The sequence below is a fragment of the Coregonus clupeaformis genome, chromosome 9 (genome assembly GCF_020615455.1).
Source record: "Coregonus clupeaformis isolate EN_2021a chromosome 9, ASM2061545v1, whole genome shotgun sequence".
NCBI lineage: Eukaryota > Metazoa > Chordata > Actinopteri > Salmoniformes > Salmonidae > Coregonus > Coregonus clupeaformis.
The window spans coordinates 51,916,531-51,940,995 of NC_059200.1; the positions used below are offsets into that span (position 1 = coordinate 51,916,531).

General features: G+C 45.4%; 2 protein-coding genes across 3 annotated transcripts in view; one reads left to right on the plus strand and one right to left on the minus strand.

Annotated features, from left to right (window-relative positions):
- Positions 1-246: 246 nt before the first annotated feature.
- LOC121574076 (cysteine-rich and transmembrane domain-containing protein 1) lies at positions 247-16,332 on the plus strand. 2 transcript variants are annotated; one of them, XM_041886658.1, is made up of 3 exons: positions 247-558; positions 1,257-1,599; positions 15,750-16,332. In XM_041886658.1, exons 2-3 carry the CDS (start codon positions 1,257-1,259, stop codon positions 15,854-15,856), a joined length of 450 nt encoding a protein of 149 aa, XP_041742592.1. In that variant the 5' UTR covers positions 247-558; the 3' UTR covers positions 15,857-16,332. The 2 variants fall into 2 exon arrangements, with proteins under 2 accessions (XP_041742592.1, XP_041742591.1); XM_041886657.2 differs by having other exon boundaries at positions 249-558; positions 1,233-1,599.
- A 2,801-nt stretch (positions 16,333-19,133) lies between these two features.
- Positions 19,134-24,465, minus strand: part of LOC121574077 (teneurin-2-like) — an 80,729-nt gene continuing 75,397 nt past the window's right edge. The window contains exons 24-28 of the mRNA XM_041886659.1: positions 23,675-23,910; positions 22,975-23,271; positions 21,227-22,847; positions 20,964-21,094; positions 19,134-20,831 (exon numbers count right to left, since the gene is read on the minus strand). Coding sequence (XP_041742593.1) covers positions 20,094-20,831; positions 20,964-21,094; positions 21,227-22,847; positions 22,975-23,271; positions 23,675-23,910 — 3,023 coding nt within the window. The 3' untranslated portion in view covers positions 19,134-20,093. The remainder of the gene's footprint in view (positions 20,832-20,963; positions 21,095-21,226; positions 22,848-22,974; positions 23,272-23,674; positions 23,911-24,465) is intronic.

Genomic DNA, 24,465 nt, shown 5'->3' on the forward strand with positions numbered 1-24,465 from the left:
TAACTTCATTGGAATATATCTACAACTTTTTCAAAATTCAAAAAGTTAGATCAATTTACCACAATCGTTGTGTTGAAATATCTGCAAAAGTTGTGATGACACAGAGGACATTTTTTGTTGAGCAAGAGCAGTGGCAGCCAGCGAAAGTGTTGGGAAAATAATTTGGTGACATCTTGTGGTCTTTATGTGAATTACAAGGGGGGGGGGGGCAGTTACCCAGGGGGCTAGTTACCCCCTAGTAGTATTACAATTAAATAACACCAATGTGAAGTTAAAATGTGAGTGTGATCAGCAGAGAGTGAAATTACTCATGGTTGTGACGTAAGGTCATGAGAGGTGGGGGGGAAACCGAGTCAGATGATAGTAGGCGAAATCATCAGACCGGCTCAGCTGTCTCGAAGCCATCAACGCACCCATCAGCAAGTTTTCCGTTGCAGCCTGTGAAAACGGAGGAGCGCGCCAGCAAGCGACACTCGATGGATTATACAACGTAAATCAAGAAAAAGGCTGTGTTGACGCCAATCCGAACTAAAAAGGGAGAAAGAAAGCACATTACAGGTAACAGTTCATTCAACCCGAGGTAATACTGACATTATTCACCCAGACACATTATAGGTCGTTTTAACAAGGGAAGAGTTGAAATTGTCTGCTTGATTGATTTATTCCTGAATGTTGAATTTCTACAATCTGTCTAATTAAGTAAACTAAGGAAAGTTCGAATATAACTTTGGTGCTGAAGCTGCCTACACTATAGTTTAACTTTTCTGAAACGCCAATAACTGTGAACAAATTACCCTAGAATAGTATTTTATGGATTGGAATAGCCAGCCACTGAATGGGCTCTTGGCCATATGACCCACATACATCTCCTTATTAACTGTGCCTGGAAGTGGAAAGTATTGCACATAATTCAATTCAGACCCTGGCCTTGTTCACTCATTATCAATTGACTGTTAAAATAGTTGTGCCTCCAAAGTGGAATGTCACCTCTGACTGAGTCAGTCTTTCACAGTCAGTCACAGGGCTGACATCACCCCACTCCCTCCAGCAGCAAGGCAACAAAGCTCTCATTCACTAGATTTGACTGTTTTCAGTTAAACTTAAGTGGCATGCACATTCTCCACTCCAATTACAAGACAAGGGAATCTGACAGTCAATTGTCGTGGCTTTCTCATTATGTTTCTGACATATTTATGCTTTTCTGGTTGTTTTGTGATTTCCCACATTCCTAGGGGGATTTGTCTTGCTGTCCACAGATGAATTTTGATCAGCCGCCTCCTTATGGGGGCCCTGGCACCTCTGCCCCAGGATACCCTGCCCCTACAGCACCTGGGTACTCTGCCCCCATGGCCCCTGGATACCAACCCCAGGGATACCAACCCCAAGGGTTCCCAGATCAGGGATACCCAGCCCAGGGATACCCTGCTCCGGGTTACCCACCAACAGATCCATCCTACTCTAACTTCCCCCCAGGACCCCCAGGTTTATACCAAGGGCAGCCAGGTTACCAGGGTTACCAGATGCCCCCTCAGCCACAGTTTGGATGGCAGGATACACCCCCTGGTGCACAAACGCATGGAGAGGCCCCTAAGAACACAGGTGAGATCTTGGAATTATGAAGCAGCTACGGAAATGAGTGCAAAGAGTAACCCACTGACCCACTTTTGTCTGGCTGTGTATCTGAATAGATGATTGTATACAGGGGTTAAATTGGGAATTCAGAGGTGGGGGAGCCCTATCTTGGGCAGGTTAAGCCAGGGTTGACTATAAGACTAGGGGTTAGAGATAGATAATATGCCAAGATTGGGGTTAGGGTTCTCTTTTGTTTTCGTAATGGGTTGCCAAATGACCTATGGGAACTCCTTACCCTTCACACGATGTGATTGAGATGGTTAATATCAAAGATGTTTACAGTCACGCCACACCCTTACTGTACCCATGTGACCTGTCACTATAAAAGGTAGTGTGGCGTGACATTCTGTCTTTCTTCAAGCTCACGTTTGTGTTTTACATTACGAGATTGCTATTAATCCCCTTCGGTTTACTTTCTTACGGAATTACGATTCTTCAACGGGTAGTTGATTTTAATCAAATCAAATCAAATGTTATTTGTCACATGCGCCGAATACAACAGGAGTAGACCTTACTGTGAAATGCTTACTTACAAGCCCTTAACCAACAATGCAGTTTTAAGAAAAATAAGAGTTAACAAAATATTTACTAAATAAAGGAACAACCAATAAAATAACAATAACGAGGCTATATACAGGGGGTACCGGTACAGAGTCAGTGTGCGGTGGTACAGGTTAGTCGAGGTAATTGAGGTAATATGTACATGTAGGTAGGGGTAAAGTGACTATGCATAGGTAATAAACAGCGAGTAGCAGCAGCATTAAAAAAGGAGACGCTCTTATCCAGAGCGACTTACAGTTAGTGAGTGCATACATTATATATTAAAAAAATTTCATACTGGCCCCCCGTGGGAATCGAACCCACAACCCATATGGCTTGGGGATAGAAGCTGTTAAGAAGCCTTTTGGACCTAGACTTGGCGCTCCGGTACCGCTTGCGATGCGGTAGCAGAGAGAACAGTCTATGACTAGGGTGGCTGGAATCTTTGGCAATTTTTAGGGCTTTCCTCTGACACTCCCTGGTATAAAGGTCCTGGATGGCAGGAAGGTTGGCCCCAATGATATACTGGGCCGTACACACTACCCTCTGTAGCGCGGTCGGAGGCCGAGCAGTTGCCATACCAGGCGGTGATGCAACCAGTCAGGATGCTCTCGATGGTGCAGCTGTAGAACTTTTTGAGGATCTGAGGACCCATGCCAAATCTTTTCAGTCTCCTGAGGGGGAATAGGCGTTGTCGTGCCCTCTTCACGACTGTCTTGGTGTGTTTGGACCATGATAGTTTGTTGGTGATGTGGACACCAACTCTCCCCCTCTCTCTTATTATTGTGCCTGCCCATACAAGCTAACTTTTATTGCTTTTTGCCAAGCATTTCCATCCTTGTGTGTTAGCTAGCTAGTTAGCTCCGGGTCTATCCCATTACCTCAGAAGTTAGCTCGTAGCTAGCTTGCTAAGTTAGCCACACATACTTACCATAGTTAGCTTGTGTTGTACCTGTAGTTTGAGCTTGTTGACCCGCAGGGTCGTGCCAGTCCCCGCTTGACTGCCATACCAGCCCGTTGATCCAGCATTACCACTCCCTCGCTTGGAGTTTTGCTGTGATCACGGAGCTCAGCAGTGCTGTAGGCTACCGGTCCTCGCTTGACCGAGTCCACCAACGCAGAGACTGCCAGTTAGATAGCTTCATATAGGCAGGTGTTTCGAGCCCGGATACATATTTAGGCGGGAGTCTCGACCACGAAGCACGACGGGTCGGAGCCAACGGTAAGTATAACTTTTTCTTGATGCATTCGAAGCCGATACCGAGGCAATCGAAGCATAGACGAGACGCACTGAAACAAAAAGCTATTTTATTTGACATTTTTCTTGGAACACACTTCTCTTATGTGAAAATCTGTTCTTTGCACACTGATTCAGTGCTGTACACAGGATGTCATTCCACCCATGTCAGCAGTGTGAAAATCAACCAGTGGTGGAAAAAGTACCCAATTACATACTTGAGTAAAAGTAAAGATACCTTAATAGAAAATGACTCAAGTAAATGTGGAAGTCACCCAGTAAAATACTACTTAAGTAAATGTCTAAAGGTATTTGGTTTTAAATATACTTAAGTATCAAAAGTAAATGTAATTGCTAAAATATACTTAAGTATCAAAAGTAAAAGTGCATAATTGGACCATTTTCCTGTCCTGCTAAGCATTCAACATTTTATGAGTACTTTTGGGTGTCAGGGAAAATGTATGGAGTAAAATGTACATAATTTTCTTCAGGAATGTAGTGAAGTAAAAGTAAAATTTGTTAAAAAATATATAAATAGTAAAGTAAAGTACAGATACTCAAAAAAACGACTTATGTAGTGGCCTCCCGAGTGGCGCAGTGGTCTAAGGCACTGCATCGCAGTGCTAGCTGTGCCACTAGAGATCCTGGTTCGAATCCAGGCTCTGTCGTAGCCGGCCGCGACCGCAAGACCCATGGGGCGGCGCATAATTGGCCCAGCGTCGTCCAGGGTAGGGGAGGGAATGGCCGGCAGGGATGTAGAGCATGGCGTTTGCAACGCCAGGGTTGTGAGTTCATTTCCCATGGGGGGCCAGTATGAAAAATAAAATAAAATAATGTATGCACTCACTAACTGTAAGTCGCTCTGGATAAGAGCGTCTGCTAAATGACGTAAATGTACTTTAAAGTATTTTTACTGAAGTACTTTACACAACTGAAAACAACTCCCAGCCTCAGATGAGCACACACTTTGCGTTCTTTGCTTGGGAGCTGAACATGCTCAAGCGGCTGCACAGAGTAGCAGCTCTTGCACTCACTGTCAGAAATTCAAACCAAGAGCATTGAAATCTTGTTTGTGGGCTTTAGGGGCGGAGCCTCTGGATTCCCATCAGATGAGTCTGCCACACAGATCAGTGATCATTCCAAACGCTCCAGGTCTAATGACGGATCTCCCTCCCCTTGTATTTCGACGCACTGAGAAGGGCTGGAGATTAAGTCACTGGAGAGTCTGCCCTCGACCACATCCTGGCCAGGCTTCCCCCGCCGGTACCAAACCCAACCCATACCACTGAACAGAGTGTGGTTGTTGAATTGGATGACACTGACGTACTGTCCACTAGAGCTTCCCACTCTTATGACACAGACTATGAGCGCTCTGATGAGGCTAGAGTTGTACCACAGCTCTAGCATCATCCAGTCCCAGCCTGCCGGCCTGGCAGTGACGGTCAAATAGAAAATATCCTTGTCTGAAATGTTGAGAGGGTAAGCAGGAACCTCAACATGGTACATGCACCTACTGCCATGGCATCCACATCGAAGTTTGATTAATTCAGTTCTTCAAAGATTGAGAAATCCATCCCATTGTTCAAAGACGTCGTGTGTGAGCTCCAATGCACTTGGAGCACGCCAAATGACAGAACCCCTGCCATGCCAAGCATATGCACTCGCTTAGCTACAGTTCATGGTGCAGATGAGAATGGTTTTGGCCATTTCCTCCATATGGACAAATCATTTGCTTCGCTTGTTCTGCCTGCTTCTCTCTGTGACAGTTCAGACCAAGAGCTGCCTAATAAATGATGCAGGGCATCTGATTGCTTCCTATGCAGGAACATGACGGCACTGCTTCAGCCGCTAGTCTTAGCAATTTGGCAGCGATACTTGCCTTCTATCAGAAGGAGCTGCAGGAACGCCTCTCTGATGATGCTGAGACCATGAAAGAACTGTCTACAGTTACAGACCTGCTCATCCAATGCCTTCAGGGCAATGCTCAGATGGTTGGAAATCTTTGGCAACACTGTGTGTTGCACGGCGCCACCTATGGTTAGCGCAGGCCAAGCTCCCCGGCAAAGAGAAGGTTCCGCTTCTAGGTGTAACCATATCACCTGGCCAGACATTTGGCCCAGCAGCGGCACACCACCTCCAAGTTTCTAAGGAGGACAGAGAAGCACAGATGGAGCTTCAGCGTCTCATTCCAAAGCCTAGAACGCATCAGCCAGCAAACCATAACCCCAGTCCCAGGGCCCCATCTGGGATGCCAAGAAACCAGGCTTGCTCCACATGCGGCCAATACAGCGCTGGTACAACAGACACAAAAGGGACAAACACAAAAAGCTGACAATTTCAATGAGTTGCTGGAGAGCAATACAATGGTGGTGCCTAGCACTTCAAACTCCCAGTGGAGTTCTCCTAGGCACAGTTCACAACAGGGTGACTTTGACCACAGACACCTCCCTACAGTGATGGGGAGCAGTCTTGAACCAGTCAGGGATCCATGGTGTATGATCAGCATCATGGACAACAGCTCACATCAACATACTGGACCTCAAGGCGGTTCACCTTGCACTCCTCCCAGTACGGAGAGGACAACATGTACTGATATGGACAGACAACACAACCGTGGTTGAACACATCAACCGTCAGGGCGGACTAAGGTCAATGGGACTACACCAGGTAGCAAGGGCGCTACTGCTTTGGGCAAACAGACACCTTACATCCTTCAGAGCAATACACCTGCTGGGGGTGGAGAATCAGGCAGCAGACCTTCTCTCCAGAGGAGGCCCTCTTCCTTCAGACTGGACGATACATCCCACAGTAGTGGAGATGATCTGGGCGTGATTCGAAAGGGCCATTGCCGATCTGTTCGCATAGCAAGACTCAACCCATAGTCTTATGTGGTTCTCCATAAAGGGTCCAGCAGCCCCACTCGGGGTTGATGCCCTGTCATACAACAGCCAAGGGAGCTGCTGTATGCGTTTCCACCAATTCCCTTACTCCATCAGGTCTTGAGGAAGATCAGTCTCGAGAGCGCGTCAGTTCTACTAGTTGATCCACATTGGCCACAGCATCACTGGTTTTTAGATCTTGTACAGCTAACAACCTCCCAACCATGGGAACTCCCTCTTCGAGCGGACCTCCTGTCACAAGCAAAGCTAGCACCCCAAACCCAGCACACTGAAGTTGTGGATGTGGCACCTGAACGTGACCGCCTTGTAGATGCAGGGTTGCCCTCTTTGTTAATTAATAAAATTCAGGCAGGCAGGGCATCCTCTATGCGAAACCTGTATTCCTACAAGTGGAATGTGTTCAGGAAGTGGTGTGCCGGCCATGCAGAATTGCCATCTTCCTGCCCAATTTCTGTCATTTTGACTTTCCTCCAGGAGCTTATGGTTGCAGGGAAGTCCCCATCTACATTGAAAGTGTATATGGCAGCCATCTGTATGGGTCATGACCAGATTGCGTGTGCATTACTAGGGGCACACCCTCTATCGCAATTCATGAAAGGTGTCCTCAGGCTACGGCCCTCCAAGGTTCCTTCAGTACCCTCATGGGAGTTAGATGTTGTCTTACGATCACTTATGAGCCCACCATTTGAGTCCCTGTCTTCACTTGAGCTATGGGAGCTCTCAGTTAAGTCTGGTTTTCTATTGGCTATTGTTTCAGCCAAGCGTGTTGGAGAATTACATGCGCTTTCTACCCATCCTTCATGCCTCACTTTAGCAGAAGATGGCTCTAAGGCAGTGCTTTGGACAAATCCAACATTCTTACCTAAGGTCCTTTCATCATCACATGCTAACCAGCCCTTAATCATAGCGGCATTTCACCTGCCTCCCCACTCCTCACAGGAGAGTTGTGAGTTGCATACACTTTGCCCGGTTATGGCATTGAGTGCCTATCTTGCTGCAACAAGAACTGTTTGTCAAACAAAACAGCTTTTTGTATGTTATGGCGAGAACACCAAAGGGCGCGCTGTCTTGAGGCAGAGACTGGCACATTGGATTACCAATGCAGTGTCAAAATCATATACTGCAGCAGGTAGACCAACTCCAGACGGCAGGGGTATGGCCACTTCATGGGCCACGTTCAGAGATGCCTCTCTGGACACTATCTGTGCTGCTGCAAGTTGGGAAACACCCATTACTTTCATGAGGTACTACAGACTCAATGTTATGTCCACACCATCAGTGGGGTCTGTGGTTCTGAACACGCACACTCTCTCAACCCAGATACAGTAAGTGAGCATACTGTGAACCTTGTACATACCTATCAACCATCAGTGAGATGGATGTTCAATACAGAGGCCGTCCACTCTTGGTGCTGTTGCACCCAATTGAAGCCTGATGTTGTAAGTTCTAGCTTTCAGCTTGCTCACAGTTGAAATTCTGTTGGGTAATTATAATCTGTTGCATCCTGTGGTGGATACAAGGACGACCCAGTTAAATGGACTAAGTTAAATGGTGAGTTATCCCACTCTGTTGTCCAAACAACCTCTTTGGTACAGCCACTTCCGTAGGTCGTTTGCCGACCCGTTATAAAAACGACAGAGAATGTTGGGTTACGGATATAACCTTGGTGCTCTGAGTAGAGTAACAGGTCGCCAAACTTTCATGTTGTTCCTCCACCTCCGTGGGGTTCGAGTGAAGTAATAGACAGTATTACAGCAGGTAGCTTAGTGGTTAAGAGCGTTGTGCCAGTAACCGAAAGGTTGCTGGTTCTAATCCCCGAGCCGACTAGGTGAAACATCTGTCTGTGCCCTTGAGCAAGGCACTTAACCCTAATTGCTCATGTAAGTCGCTCTGGATAAGAGCGTCTGCTAAATGACAAAAAATGTTTTAAAAAAAAATGTTTAAAAAATGTCACGATACACCGCCTTTTATAGTGACAGGTCACGTGACTACTGTGTGGCATGGCTGTAAACATCTTTGATATTTAGCATCTCAATCACATCGCATGAAAGGAAAGGAGTTCCCATAGGTCGTTTGGCGACCCGTTACTCTACTCAGAGAACCAAGGTTATATCCGTAACCCAACGTTATCACAAGCTTAGGGTTACAGTGGGGAAAAAAAGTATTTAGTCAGCCACCAATTGTGCAAGTTCTCCCACTTAAAAAGATGAGAGAGGCCTGTAATTTTCATCATAGGTACACGTCAACTATGACAGACAAATTGAGGAAAAAAAATCCAGAAAATCCCATTGTAGGATTTTTAATGAATTTATTTGCAAATTATGGTGGAAAATAAGTATTTGGTCACCTACAAACAAGCAAGATTTCTGGCTCTCACAGACCTGTAACTTCTTCTTTCAGAGGCTCCTCTGTCCTCCACTCGTTACCTGTATTAATGGCACCTGTTTGAACTTGTTATCAGTATAAAATACACCTGTCCACAACCTCAAACAGTCACACTCCAAACTTCACAATGGCCAAGACCAAAGAGCTGTCAAAGGACACCAAAAACAAAATTGTAGACCTGCACCAGGCTGGCAAGACTGAATCTGCAATAGGTAAGCAGCTTGGTTTGAAGAAATCAACTGTGGGAGCAATTATTAGGAAATGGAAGACATACAAGACCACTGATAATCTCCCTCGATCTGGGGCTCCACGCAAGATCTCACCCCGTGGGGTCAAAATGATCACAAGAACGGTGAGCAAAAATCCCAGAACCACACGGGGGGACCTAGTGAATGACCTGCAGAGAGCTGGGACCAAAGTAACAAAGCCAACCATCAGTAACACACTACGCCGCCAGGGACTCAAATCCTGCAGTGCGAGACGTGTCCCCCCTGCTTAAGCCAGTACATGTCCAGGCCCGTCTGAAGTGCATTTGGATGATCCAGAAGAGGATTGGGAGAATGTCATATGGTCAGATGAAACCAAAATATAACTTTTTGGTAAAAACTCAACTCGTCATGTTTGGAGGACAAAGAATGCTGAGTTGCATCCAAAGAACACCATACCTACTGTGAAGCATGGGGTTGGAAACATCATGCTTTGGGGCTGTTTTTCTGCAAAGGGACCAGGACGACTGATCCGTGTAAAGGAAAGAATGAATGGGGCCATGTATCGTGAGATTTTGAGTGAAACCCTCCTTCCATCAGCAAGGGCATTGAAGATGAAACGTGGCTGGGTCTTTCAGCATGACAATGATCCCAAACACACCGCCCGGGCAACGAAGGAGTGGCTTCGTAAAAAAGCATTTCAAGGTCCTGGAGTGGCCTAGCCAGTCTCCAGATCTCAACCCCATAGAAAATCTTTGGAGGGAGTTGAAAGTCTGTGTTGCCCAGCGACAGCCCCAAAACATCACTGCTCTAGAGGAGATCTGCATGGAGGAATGGGCCAAAATACCAGCAACAGTGTGTGAAAACCTTGTGAAGACTTACAGAAAACGTTTGACCTGTGTCATTGCCAACAAAGGGTATATAACAAAGTATTGAGAAACTTTTGTTATTGACCAAATACTTATTTTCCACCATCATATGCCAATAAATTCATTAAAAATCCTACAATGTGATTTTCTGGATTTTTTTTTCTCATTTTGTCTGTCATAGTTGATGTGTACCTATGATGAAAATTACAGGCCTCTCTCATCTTTTTAAGTGGGAGAACTTGCACAATTGGTGGCTGACTAAATACTTTTTTTCCCCACTGTAGGTTAACCCTAACCTTTTTTTATCATACTTTTATTCTACTTTTCTCTTTGGACCCGTAAGGTGCTGGCTTTCCTTTTCAGTTTTTTTTTTCTGGATCAAAATGGTTGTGGGCGTGTTGTGGCGTGACAGTGGGCGTGGCCAATGGCGTCGTCAACGACCAAAAATGTTTGAGGCCCACCTGTTGGCAGCAATGACAAAATGTTGCTGTTGTAAAGATCTTTTCTTGCAATCTATACATTTTGCCATTGGGCGGAGAGAACATTTTGCAGTTTTAAACCTAATTTCCTGCAATTCTACACATTTTACAATGGGGGCTGAGATAAAAAATTACAGTTTTAAAACTAATTTCTTGCAATTCTACACAGCTTGACATGGGGCTGAGAGAACATTTGCAGTTTTAAAGCGACATTATATATACAAAAGTATGTGGACACCCCTTCAAATTAGTGGATTCGGCTATTTCAGCCACACCCATGCTGACCGGTGTATAAAATAGAGCACACAGCCATGCAATCTCCATAGACAAACATTGGCAGTAGAATAGCCTTACTGAAGAGCTCAGTGACTTTCAATGTGGCACTGTCATAGGATGCCAGCTTTCCAACAAGTCAGTTCATCCAATTTCTGCCCTGGTAGAGCTGCCCCGGTCAACTGTAAATGCTGTTATTGTGAAGTGAAAACATCTAGGAGCAACAACGGCTCATCTGCGAAGTGGTAGGCCACACAAGCTCACAGAACAGGACCGCCGAGTGCTGAAGCGCGTAAAAATCGTCTGTCCTCGGTTGCAACACTCACTACCGAGTTCCAAACTGCCTCTGGAAGCAACGTCAGCACAAGAACTGTTCGTCGGGAGCTTAATTAAATGGGTTTCCATGGCCGAGCAGCCGCACACAAGCCTAAGATCACAATGTGCAATGCCAAGGGTCGGCTGGAGTGGTGTAAACATCGCCGCCATTGGACTCTGGAGCAGTGGAAACGCGTTCTCTGGAGTGATGAATCATGCTTCACCATCTGGCAGTGCGACGGACAAATCTGGGTTTGGCGGATGCCAGTAGAACACTACCTGCCCGAATGCATAGTGCCAACTGTAAAGTTTAGTGGAGGAGGAATAATGGTTTGGGGCTGTATTTCATGGTTTGGGCTAGGCCCCTTAGTTCCAGTGAAGGGAAATCTTAACGCTACAGCATACAATGACATTCTAGGCGATTCTGTGCATCCAAGTTTGTGGCAATAGTTGGGGGAAGGCCCTTTCCTGTTTCAGCATGACAATGCCTCCATGCACAAAGCAAGGTCCATACAGAAATGGTTTGTCGAGATCGGTGTGGAAGAACTTGACTGGCCTGCACAGAGACCTGATCTCAACCCCATCGAACACCTTTGGGATAAATTGGAACGCCGACTGCGAGCCAGGCTTAATCACCCAACATCAGTGCCTGACCTCACTAATGCTCTTGTTCCTGAATGGAAGCAAGTCTCCGCAGCAATGTTCCAACATCTTGTGGAAAGCCTTCCCAGAAGAGTGGAGCAGCAAAGGGGGGACCAACTCCATTTTAATGACCATGATTTTGGAATGAGATGTTCGACGAGCAGGTGTCCACATACTTTTGGTAATGTAGTGTAATTTCCTTAAATGTTACACATTTTGCCATGACTTATGCTATCTGAGTTACTCAAACATTATAACAAAATCAAGAAAGGGGATTACTAGTCAGTTGCACATCCAAAATGTTTCTTCTGCATTTAACCCAACCCCTCTGAATCAGAGAGGTTCGGGGGCTGACTTAATCGATGTCCAAGTCATCGGCGCCCAGGGCCCTATACCATGACAAAAATAAGGGACCCGTACCATGACAAAAATAAGGCCCCATACCATGACAAAAATAAGGCCCCATACCATGACAAAAATAAGGCCCCAAACCATGACAAAAATAAGGCCCATACCATGACAAAAATAAGGGCCCCATACCATGACACTAATAAGGGCCCCATACCATGACAAAAATAAGGCCCCATACCATGACAAAAATAAGGCCCATACCATGACAAAAATAACAAAAATAAGGGCCCCATACCATGGCAAAAATAAGGGCCCCATACCATGACATAAATGATCCTGAATGCATCATTTTGGGGAATTTTAGACTGTCTAGCTTTTATTTTGGTGATTGTTAGTACTCAAAGATGATCTCATAAAAAAATATATAGGCCCATTATCTTCTCTACGTTCTTTACATTGAGTGTACGAAACATTAGGAACACCTGCTCTTTCCATGACATAGACTGACCAGGTGAATCCAGGTGAAAGCTATGATCCCTTATTGATGTCACTTGTTAATCAGTGTAGTATCCACTTCAATCAGAGTAGATGGAGAGGAGACAGGTTAAAGAAGGATTTTTAAGCCTTGATACAATCGAGACATGGATTGTGTATGTGTGCCAATCAGAGGATGGATTGGCAAGACAAACATTTTTAGTGCCTTTTGAACGAGGTATGGTAGTAGGTGCCAGGCGCACTGGTTTGTGCCAAGAACTGTAACGCTGCAAGGTTTTTCAAGCTCAACAGTTTCCCGTGTGTATCAAGAATAGTCTTCCACCCAAAGGACATCCAGCCAACGTGACACAACTGTTGGAAGCATTGGAGTCAACATGGGCCAGCATCCCTGTGGAATGCTTTCGACACCTTGTAGAGTCTATGCCCCGGCGAATTGAGGCTGTTCTGAGGGCAAAAGAGGGGGCAACTCAATATTTGGAAGGTGTTCCTAATGTTTGGTATACTCAGTGTATATTTTGTTTTAGTTCTTTAAGTTTACACTGAAAAAGGTTTTCCATCCCGAAAAAGATTGTCTAATTTCTAGTCTCTGTTTGGATTTAGGCGGCCCATAAAATAAATATTAGGCGGCTCACCCAATACTTTTCTATTCAGAAAAACCCTGCCTTTGACCCAAGGTGCAGGAGCCTGGTTTTGTGAAGCTGAGGCACAACTTAACCACTGCCTGTACATAGTATGAAGAAAAAAAAATATATATGTATGCACTCACTAACTGTAAGTCGCTCTGGATAAGAGCGTCTGCTAAATTACTGAAATGTAAATGTAAATACAGTATACAGTGGGGGAAAAAAGTATTTAGTCAGCCACCAATTGTGCAAGTTCTCCCACTTAAAAAGATGAGAGAGGCCTGTAATTTTCATCATAGGTACACGTCAACTATGACAGACAAAATGAGGAAAAAAAATCCAGAAAATCACATTGTAGGATTTTTAATGAATTTATTTGCAAATGATGGTGGAAAATAAGTATTTGGTCAATAACAAAAGTTTCTCAATACTTTGTTATATACCCTTTGTTGGCAATGACACAGGTCAAACGTTTTCTGTAAGTCTTCACAAGGTTTTCACACACTGTTGCTGGTATTTTGGCCCATTCCTCCATGCAGATCTCCTCTAGAGCAGTGATGTTTTGGGGCTGTCGCTGGGCAACACAGACTTTCAACTCCCTCCAAAGATTTTCTATGGGGTTGAGATCTGGAGACTGGCTAGGCCACTCCAGGACCTTGAAATGCTTCTTACGAAGCCACTCCTTCGTTGCCCGGGCGGTGTGTTTGGGATCATTGTCATGCTGAAAGACCCAGCCACGTTTCATCTTCAATGCCCTTGCTGATGGAAGGAGGTTTTCACTCAAAATCTCACGATACATGGCCCCATTCATTATTTCCTTTACACGGATCAGAAGTCCTGGTCCCTTTGCAGAAAAACAGCCCCAAAGCATGATGTTTCCACCCCCATGCTTCACAGTAGGTATGGTGTTCTTTGGATGCAACTCAGCATTCTTTGTCCTCCAAACACGACGAGTTGAGTTTTTACCAAAAAGTTATATTTTGGTTTCATCTGACCATATGACATTCTCCCAATCCTCTTCTGGATCATCCAAATGCACTCTAGCAAACTTCAGACGGGCCTGGACATGTACTGGCTTAAGCAGGGGGACACGTCTTGCACTGCAGGATTTGAGTCCCTGGCGGCGTAGTGTGTTACTGATGGTAAATATGCCATTTAGCAGACGCTTTTATCCAAAGCGACTTACAGTCATGTGCGCATACATTTTTACGTATGGGTGGTCCCGGGGATCGAACCCACTACCCTGGTGTTACAAGCGCCGTGCTCTACCAATTGAACTACGGAGGACCACCATGGTAGGCTTTGTTACTTTGGTCCCAGCTCTCTGCAGGTCATTCACTAGTTCCCCCCGTGTGGTTCTGGGATTCTTGTGATCATTTTGACCCCACGGGGTGAGATCTTGTGTGGAGCCCCAGATCGAGGGAGATTATCAGTGGTCTTGTATGTCTTCCATTTCCTAATAATTGCTCCCACAGTTGATTTCTTCAAACCAAGCTGCTTACCTATTGCAGATTCAGTCTTCCCAGCCTGGTGCAGGTCTACAATTTTGTTTCTGGTGTCCTTTGACAGCTCTTTGGTCTTGGCCATAGTGGAGTTTGGAGTGTGACTGTTTGAGGTTGTGGACAGTTGTCTTTTATACTGATAACAAGTTCAAACAGGTGCCATTAATACAGGTAACGAGTGGAGGACAGAGGAGCCTCTTAAAGAAGAAGTTACAGGTCTGTGAGAGCCAGAAATCTTGCTTGTTTGTAGGTGACCAAATACCTATTTTCCACCATAATTTGCAAATAAATTCATAAAAAATCCTACAATGTGATTTTCTGGATATTTTTTTCTCAGTTTGTCTGTCATAGTTGACGTGTACCTATGATGAAAATTACAGGCCTCTCTCATCTTTTTAAGTGGGAGAACTTGCACAATTGGTGGCTGACTAAATACTTTTTTCCCACACTGTATGCATAAATCAACTATTTTTATAGAAAGGATAATGCTTGCTTTCATTATTCTTGATGACTAGTTGAGCTGCAGAACTGTCAGTGATATTTGTAGAGTAGGCCAGTACAACTCAATGAACACTAATATATAATTTTCCCAGCATGGAGACAGTCTGGGCCAGGCAATCTCTGGCGTTGTGATGAGGCCAAAGTGATTAAATGGCTTTGAATGCTCATAGGCATGAAATTCAACTTAATCCCGCCACCCATTGAAGGGATATGACACTAATGGCAGAACTTCTGGCTTGATCCATTTTCCTTCGGTCCCTGCCTCTGACAGTGGTCACCCATAATCAATGGAGTTCCAGTCAGTGAGAGTCTGATCAGACCCCAGGGGCATCCAATTCCAGCTCCCAGTCTAAACCCATCTCTCTCTTGCTGGAAGTGAGGGTTTGTGGATCTGCCCACACATTGACTATACTAGTGCCTGGACAGTAATACGAATTCATGTCTGATAGTTAATGAGTGTCGTAACATGGAGTGGCCTAGCTCTTGCCAACTACTGGTGTAAGTGTGTAAATAACGGACACAAGCTTTTAGTTTTTCCCAACATTATGAACATGCATGTGTGTCAGTGGAGGCTGCTGAGGGGAGGATGGCTCATAATAATGGCTGGAACGGAATCAATGGAATGGCATGGAACACCTGGAAACCATGTGTTTGATGTATTTAATACCATTCCACTCCAGCCATTACCACGAGCCTGTCCTCCCCAATTAAGGTGCCACCAACCTCCTGTGATGTGTGTAGATAAGAGGGACTGGGAATACAGCGTTGAATAACTTCTCTTTGTCTTCGTCTCTATCAGTGTATGTGGTGGAGGACAGGAGTCGAGATGGCGGAGGGGAGCACGCCTGTCTCACGGCCTGTTGGACGGCCCTGTGCTGCTGCTGTTTGTGGGACATGATGACCTGATCACTGAGCCTGACGAGACGAGACGACCTCACCATGTCCTCCCCAGAGAAATCTACCACGGTGTAAAACCGTCTGGAAGTTTTAACTGATCTTTTACTTCCTGTCTCGTTGTCTTATTTGTTGTAACTTTATTATGCTTGCTAAATTATTGCACACATGACTTTGTACATCATACGCCAACTAAAAACCTAGCCTGAACACTCAAAGTACTAAAGCTAACTTTCGTTTTTTTAAATATTGACACGTCTTCACCGAAGAAAAATGTATACTAAAAATCTGTTTAATTATTAACAGTTTATATTGAATTATATTTGTTTGTTTTTCATATTGGAGATCTTGGAAAATTAAGTTTCTCTTTCATCCCCTCCTTTTAAATATTTGCTTTTCATGGTAAAGAACTAGACTGAACAAAAATATAAACGCAACATGTAAAGTGTTGGTCCCATGCTTCATGAGCTGAAATAAAAGATCCCCGAAATTGTCCATACACACAAAAAGCTTATTTTTCTCAAATGTTGTGCACAAATTTGTTTACATCCCTGTTAGTGGGCATTTCTCATTTGCCAAGATAATCCATCCACCTGACAGGTTTGGCATATCAAGAAGCTGATTAAACAGCATGATCATTACACAGGTCCTCCTTGTGCTGGGGACAATAAAATGCCACTCTAAAATGTGCAGTTTTGTCACAACACAATGCCACAGATATCAAGTTTTGAGGGAGCATGCAATTGGCATGCTGACTGCAGGAATGTCCACCAGAGAACTGAATGTTAATTTCTCTACCATAAGCCGCCTCCAATATTGTTTTAGAGAATTTGGCAGTACGTCCAACTGGCCTCACAACCGCAGACAACATGTAATCACGCCAGCCCAGGACCTCCACATCTGGCTTCTTCACCTGCAGGACAATCTGAGACCAGCCACCCAGACAGCTGATGAAACTGAGGAGTATTTCTGTCTGTAATAAAGCCCTTTTGTGGGTGGGGAAAAACTCATTCTGATTGGCTGGGCCTGGCTCTCCAGTGGGTGGGCCTATACCCATGGCTGCGCCCCTGCCTAGTCATGTGAAATCCATAGATTTATTTATTTAAGTTGACTGATTTCCTTATATGAACTGTAACTCAGTAAAATAGTTGAAATTATTGTATGTTGCGTTTATATTTTTGTTCAGTATATGTAAGATAACTAGGGAACTTCATTTTTCTCCACAAAATAAGTTTAATAATTCAGACAACAGACTTTACTTGTAGTAGTTAGTCAAAGGAGTTACTGCAGTTAAAACCAGTTATAGCTATCTTATAGGTTTACAGCACCGGAGGTTGGTGGCACCTTAATTGTGGAGGATGGGCTTGTGGTAATGACTGGAGCAGAATAGGTATAATGGTATTAAATACATCAAACACAATTTTCCATGTGTTTGATGCCATTCCATTGATTCCGTTCCAGCCAATATTAAGAGCCGTCCTCCCATCAGCAGCCTCCAATGGTTTATAGTTAGAGCTATACTATACACATTTAAATATGTGCCTTTTAGCTGTGTGTTTTAGTCAGGGGCCTAGGTTTGCACAACTTATTTTGGGCAGTGCTTCTCACCCCTCTGGCTTAACGCTCTCATGTGGGTTGAGTGTGGGGCCAAGGAGGTCTGTGATTCTATTTCTGAAAGGTCATTCTGTGAGTTGAGATTTGAGCCCTGTTTATACCTGGTGCTAACATGTGTCCTGTGTCCTGATCTTGTCCACATTCTGATCAGCATCAGTTATTTTAATCATCTACACCTGTCTAAAAATGTGGGCCCAATCAGAATGTGGACAAGATCAGGACACATGTTCGCACCAGGGTATAAACAGGGCTTTGGACAGGGAGCAGTGAGTTTGATCTGAAAATAGCTGCAAAGGGGGAGGTGTAAGTCGTTCAGAACAACAGTCCGGACTGCTGAGTATCTCTGCTTACCCCTGTTCTATAGCGGTAGATGATTCTAAGGTCATGGAGGGGCTCAGTCCTATGTCATGTCAATGGAGATGTTAATGATTACATCTGCTTGTTAGCTTGGAGTCCCAACCTCACACTTCACTGCAGTACTCCAGTCTTTCATATACATTAGTGCCGGAGGGTCAAAGATGCTTCTGGCAGGTGCCAATTAAAATTGTACACATAACCTGGGAGCAATGAGAACCCACTGCAGAAGAGGTTTGCCTCCAATGACCTCAATTTGAATAATACAATACCTGCCTTTAATATACATTTACCTCAGTACTACAAAGGAAGCCAATTTTACCTGTCAATCAGTATTTGACAGATTAAATTGCTTTGATTTATTCACAATTTGCTTAATTTAGGCTAATGACAAAAATACTGTAAGTGCTCAATGGAAGTTGAGGGTAGGTAGTTCCCAAATAGTCTCCCAAATGACCCTCAGGATAGCACGTCGATTCACAGCTGCTTGCTGAAAGTGGAAAAATAAGTTCATATAACATGAAAAAACACGTTTATTCTGATAAACCTTCCACATAATCCTCGTCCTAGTGTAAAGAATGTTTCATGATCCCTATTCATGTACATATTGACATCCATACTGTGGTTCTTCACAGTGAAAATCTAATTTTACAGATATGGTTGGTTACAGAGATGCCACTAGGTAAAAAATAAATTCAAAGCAGTTTAAAAGGGGATGTTTGAGTTTTGGCAATCAAATGTAATAAGATCAGTATGTAAACATCCCTTCTATGGATCTTCACAGAACAATAGTTAAGCCACCTTTGAGAAATGTACAAATTAGACAGCTTTCAGGACATGGGTCTCTGTTGCTGAATGAATGTGAATGTACACATTTAACTTGGTAATGTATAGGAGAAACAGGTTTCACAGTTGTAAAGACTAAAAAATGTAAACAATATAAAAACACAACATACACCATATTTTAGGTAGCCCTTTACTTGACACCCAGTGTCATAACCTGTCATAACCTGTCATAATATGGTCAAAACACTGTCATTTGTCTTGTCCTGCTCCTGAAATTTGCTCCTGCATTCATCCCAGTCATCAGCAACAGATCATCAGGGTAGGTCTGACATCAATGTGTGCGCAATTACAATGATAATTGAATATGGTCAATTTAAAACAAATGTTATATAACAAACATACTGTTGACATATAGGCTATGGTGTAATGGAATGTTTTGCCTTGTGTGGTAGGTTTGGTGGGTTTTGACACTTATGTAGGTGTCATAACCAGCCATAATATAATGCAATATATGTCACAATAGGTCTAAATATGTGTCATGACAGTGTTATGACCATATTATAACAGGTTATGACAAGTTATGTCAGATGTTATGACATATTATGACATGGCTATGACCGTTTAATAATGTGTTATGATGCGGGTATCAAGTAAAGTGTTACCATATTTGATCTGTAATATGTCTTGGGCTGCAAATTTAAATAAAAAAATGTGAATTGAGAATACTTTAATATATATATATATATTTTAAAAGACATATTTCATCCTCAATACAAATTCTTCATGATTGTCATATAGTGCAAACAAAAAGAGCAAGAAAAAACAACTATCCTTTGATTCCATTTGTATTTTTCTTGAAATTGTGAGAGATGGTTTCCTGACTTATCTTGGATAAGTCAACAGGAGTGCCCAAGTGAATGTCTTGTTTCAAAGTCTACAGCACAGGAACATACAAATCTACATATATGTCATATCCTCAATCGCTGTTGTTAAATTAAACCATATTTTACTATGTACTCTGAATGAAGAACAATTGAGCATCCTTAAACATTGCTCATGGTTATGATGGTGTTGGCAAGTGATGGCTCTATGTTCTTCAGATAGTGGCCTGAGACAGTTCAAGAGTTGTTTAGCCATTAGAAATAAAAGCCTTGACTGTGTTGTCATTGTCAGTGCTGTGCAGGATTCGTCTGATAAGCTGTTGGAATAGCAGTTAACCTCATTGGCATCAATACCAATCCCTCAAAAAAGAGTGACACATATTTTCTATTTTTTCCCTCATAAAAAAGTCAGTACAGTTCATATCATCAGTAGTTAAGGGTGCTTTTTCAAATCATAGTCTGAACTCATTCAGGCGTTGTTTTTGCCTTCAGCAAGACATCGGTTTTGTGAGATTGTGTCCTCTCAGATGCGCCTGCAGCACTGTCAGGGAAACCCCATGTTTACTCTCCCTAGGAGATGAAGTATCAGAGGGGCTGTGTTGTGTTGTACTCTGTTACCTCCTGCCCATCTCGTTCTGTCTGAGGAACTGGATGTTGCTGCTGCTGTCTGCCAGTTCTGGGTACTGCTCCACAGGCAGCACATAGTACCCATCGTAACCTGGCACCTTCCCTGCTGCCAGGAGCTGCTGCCGCTCTCCCTCTGCCCACAGCCTCCCGCCCTCTCTGCTCTCTCTCAGAGACTGCTGCTCCCTCATCCAGGCCCCTGACAGGGCCCTCTGGTGGGCTTGCTCCAGCAGGCGACCCCGCTCCTTCTCCAGCACGTCAGCCGCCAGGCCGTAACGTACACTCAGGGACAACGCTACCGTGTGGATCTCCACGGTGACGCCCCGACGAGAGCGCCCGCTGACGGTCACGTTGACGCCATTCTCCAGGGCTTTCCTCCCACTGCTCAGCCCCAGAGACAGCAGGTCACTGTCAGCCAGGCCCAACTTCACAAAGAAGTGGCAGTCCTTCCCGTCTATGGTGTAGTGGGTTCCCTCCAGATAGATGGCGTTGTTCAGGACTTGGGCCACCTTACGGCTGTCCTCACTGGCCAGGCCGGACACTCCCGTCACCACATGGCCCTCCTTAATGGCCAGCATCATGCCCCGGCCCACGATGGGGATCTTCGTGCCGAACCAGTACCCAGGCTTGTCCCGTTTGGCCCGGCGCTCCTTGTTGAGCAGCCTCCCCTCCAGGGCCATGAAGGCCTGGTTGTGGCGCTCCGCTGCATGCTGTACCCCTGTGATCAGCTGGAGACAGAGCAGAGGGTCAGCCAGTCACTTGATTGTTTTGTTTAAATTAATAAACATAAAATACATGGAGATTTGCCTGTGTAGTCCCAGTAATCAGTAGCTCAAATACGTATTTGATAAATAACTCACCTGAGCAGTCTCACAGTCCTGGCTTGCCAATAGTTCATAAGGCGGGTCAACAAAATACATGGGGTGTCTGGGGAAGCCTGGTATGATGTTACTGAGCTGGAAACCAAACATCACCAGCCAGCTCTTCACATCTGCAAAATAGGGCAAGCGTATTAATGAATTAAAACATGTCAAGATGTCATAACAACATACTTACAGTACCTTACTTGATGGATCTTTTTTCATAACAGGTCAAAAAAAAAAGCTAACACAATCATCCTTACCTGTCACATAGCTCTTGATGTCTATCATATCACTGAGTGGGTTGTTGTTCTTGAACATGTACAGATTGAACGGGGACGGCTCCTTGCCAATTTTAGGTAGGAGTTTATGGTCTGGAGCAGTCCATCTGCCTGCCAGCACATCGTAGTCCCTCTGGCCAAAGTGCACCAGCTTGGTGAGTGGGTCGTAGAGCCCCCCGTGGAAGCCCACCACCATGTTGAAGTCAGGGTTGGAGTCGTGGTACACCTCCCCGTAGGCAGTGTACTGGAGCTGCTTGACCATCTGTCCATTGCTGCTGAAGACGGCGAGCGGCGTGCCCGTGTTGTCCGAGGCGATGTAGTACTCCTCCCCGCCGGTCACCTCCATGGCAAACAGATGGCCCTGCAGGTCGTAGTAGAAAGAGGTGATCTCCCCTCCAGAGTGGTTGTACACGTGGGTTATCCTGCCGGGGTAGTTGAGATCTGCGTAGAAGAACTGCAGGTGCTCTCCCTCGTTGGTCTTCCTGGAGACGCGGCGGCCCAGGCCGTCGTAGCGGTAGCGGACGCTCCACCCCCCCGGCGTGCGGCTGTACGCCTGCTCCAGCAGCCCGTTGGAGTTGTAGATGAAGACGTCGGCGCCGCGCTGGCTCAGGACGCCGTCCTCGTCCACGCGGTACTGCATGTCGCCCAGGCGGGTGATGCGGTCGCGCAGGTCGTAGCGCAGCGGCAGCAGGCGGGCGCTGTTCCCAGGGTTCAGCAGGTGCAGGTTGCCGTTCAGGTCGTAGCTGTACCGCCAGGTGGACCAGTCGTTGACTTTGACCCCGACAAGCTGGCCGTCGCCGTCGTACTCATAGCGGTACTGTGTTGTGTTAGCATACGGCCCGATCTTCAGCTCTCTCTTGATGACCCGGCCCATGCTGTCATACTGTACCGTCATCCAGTACATGAGCGAGCGGAAGATCTCGTACTGCACCTCTTTGATGCGGCCGTGGGCGTCAAAGTGCTTGCTGAGGGTCATCACTGCCGTGGTGATTATCTGATTAACGTCATAGTAGATAATGCCAAACTTGCCAAAGTGCTCCACCTTGCCTGAGATGTCATCGTAGCGGTAGAGGTCCACGGGCAGGGGCGTCTCGCCGATCACAGGCTTGATGCTGGCCACGCGGAAGCTGTTGTCGTGGTAGGTGTAGTCAAAACGGGCGTTGACCATGCCCTCCTCAGAGAAGCGGTACATCTGTTTGTCCACTAGGGGGCCAACTTTACGGTAACGGATGGTGCAGGAGAATCCCCCACTCTGCAGGTTAACCATCTTCAACACTCCGGCTGTCTCGTCGTAGCCGAACGTCACAGCTGTGCCGTCGTACAGAACCTCAGACAGCTTGGCCAGCTTGCCATACTTATAGATGACGCGTCGACCCGTGCCCAGGTAAAAAGTGGCACGGGGTCGTCCGTCTTCGCTGAAGTCGTGGATGACGGTGGCGTTACTCTCGGGAGGGTTGTAGATGTTGCGGATGTAGCCGATGGACACGTGGGTGGACATGGTGTGTCTGGCCATGCTGGGCATGGTGACAGAGGTGAGACGCCCTGAGGTGTCAAACTCAAACACATACTGCCTCTGACTCTGCTGGAGGAGCAGCACCATGGACTGGGGAGGAAGAAAGAGAATAACTTCAAACAACAAAACTCAGGGACAGGCAAGAGTAAAAGCTCTGTTCCCAGGCAGCTTACAGCACACACACAGACACACACAGTAGTATAGCAGAATGCCCCACCTTATCCAGATAGCTGAAGCGCCAAACCTTCCCGTCCACAAAGGTGCGTGAGAGGATGCGTCCGAAGGTGTCAAACTCGCTCCTCTGGCTCATGCTGCCTCTCTGCAGGCCCACCAGGTGTCCGGTGGGGGAGTAGGACACGTTGACCACAGCCAGGCTGCTGCTGGGAAGCCAGGTGGCTGGACGGCCCTGCTGGTCGTACATGATCCTCAGCGTGAACTTGCGGTGGTCGTCATAAATCTTCTCTGTGCGAGTGTTGCGGTCAAAATCAATGGAGAGGAGGTTCCTGCCATGGGCCTGTGCAGAGTGTGAGGGAGGACATACAGTAGGTACAGTCAGGTCAAAAATGATTGGCACCTGACTGTACATGAGACATGAGAGGAAGACATCCTAAGCCTGTAAAACCATTTGCATTCTGATAAAATAGGATGTTTTTATGGGTGAAAAACTCAATTTCCTCTCTTTTGCTAACTAGCAATGCTAGTACAAGCAGAGCTGGCTGTGTATCATATATAGTTAAAAACAACAATATTACTCTCCAAATCCTATATTTTAGCTCTATTTTCCTTCTCAGTGACACATGCTACCATACAGAGGGGGATTTCAGTTTGACAGAGAGCAAGCTGCATTGATTAAAAAACCTCCAGAAATGGATTGACTTTAGAGACTGAGCACTTTAAGTGCATTGTGTCCAGCTTACCCTCAGCTTCCTGCCATAGACGGTCACTTTGCTCTTGATGAGTTCCTTCCTCATCCTCCACTCGATAGAGTTCAGCCCGCTGTCGGTGGGCAGACTGATGTTGCGCTGACCAATGGTAGGGCTGACTGAGCCGGCTAGGATATGGGGCTCTGTGTGGAAGCTGAGGCCCATGCCATTGGCATACGATACTCTCAGAGTACCATTGTAACAGAACTGGTAGTTGTTCCGTACTTGGTCTGCAGGGGGAGCAGCACACACACACACACACACACACACACACACACACACACACACACACACACACACACACACACACACACACACACACACACACACAGGTTGGATTAGAAGTGAGAAACTGAGGGCACGTTTTATTACAGAGAAGACATTACATTTGATCTGATTGAATGCTCTGCATTAGGGGAAATGCGGTCTCTGGGGCTGGATCTGTGTACTTTTCTCCCAGACAATAACAAGTATCCTCTCTCATAATGACATGACCAAAGATAAGAGGGTTTTTAGTCTCAGCAAAATGCAGAACATGAGACTTTTATTCCATTTATATGCAGTAATGAGATCATGTACTACATTTGAGGAGGAAAGGTACCTGGAAGCAAAATAATCCATGGAGTTTAACGCGGGAAACTTCCCGAACACGTCTAACCAGACAAGAGTACTCAAAACCAGCTTTTAACGGCTTTCAAACTCAATTTATCTCCCTGAAACAGTAGAAGCAAACTTTGCAAGCCTTTATAGCCAGATTTACTTTGTAAAGTCAATTTCAGTGAGAA

What these genes read in the sequence shown, in the direction of transcription:
- LOC121574076 (XM_041886658.1), top strand. Translation starts at nt 1,257, where the DNA reads ATGAATTTTGATCAGCCGCCTCCTTATGGGGGCCCTGGCACCTCTGCC. An exon ending in AGAGGCCCCTAAGAACACAG is followed by an intron (nt 1,600 to 15,749) that starts GTGAGATCTTGG and finishes CGTCTCTATCAG; the next exon opens with TGTATGTGGTGGAGGACAGG.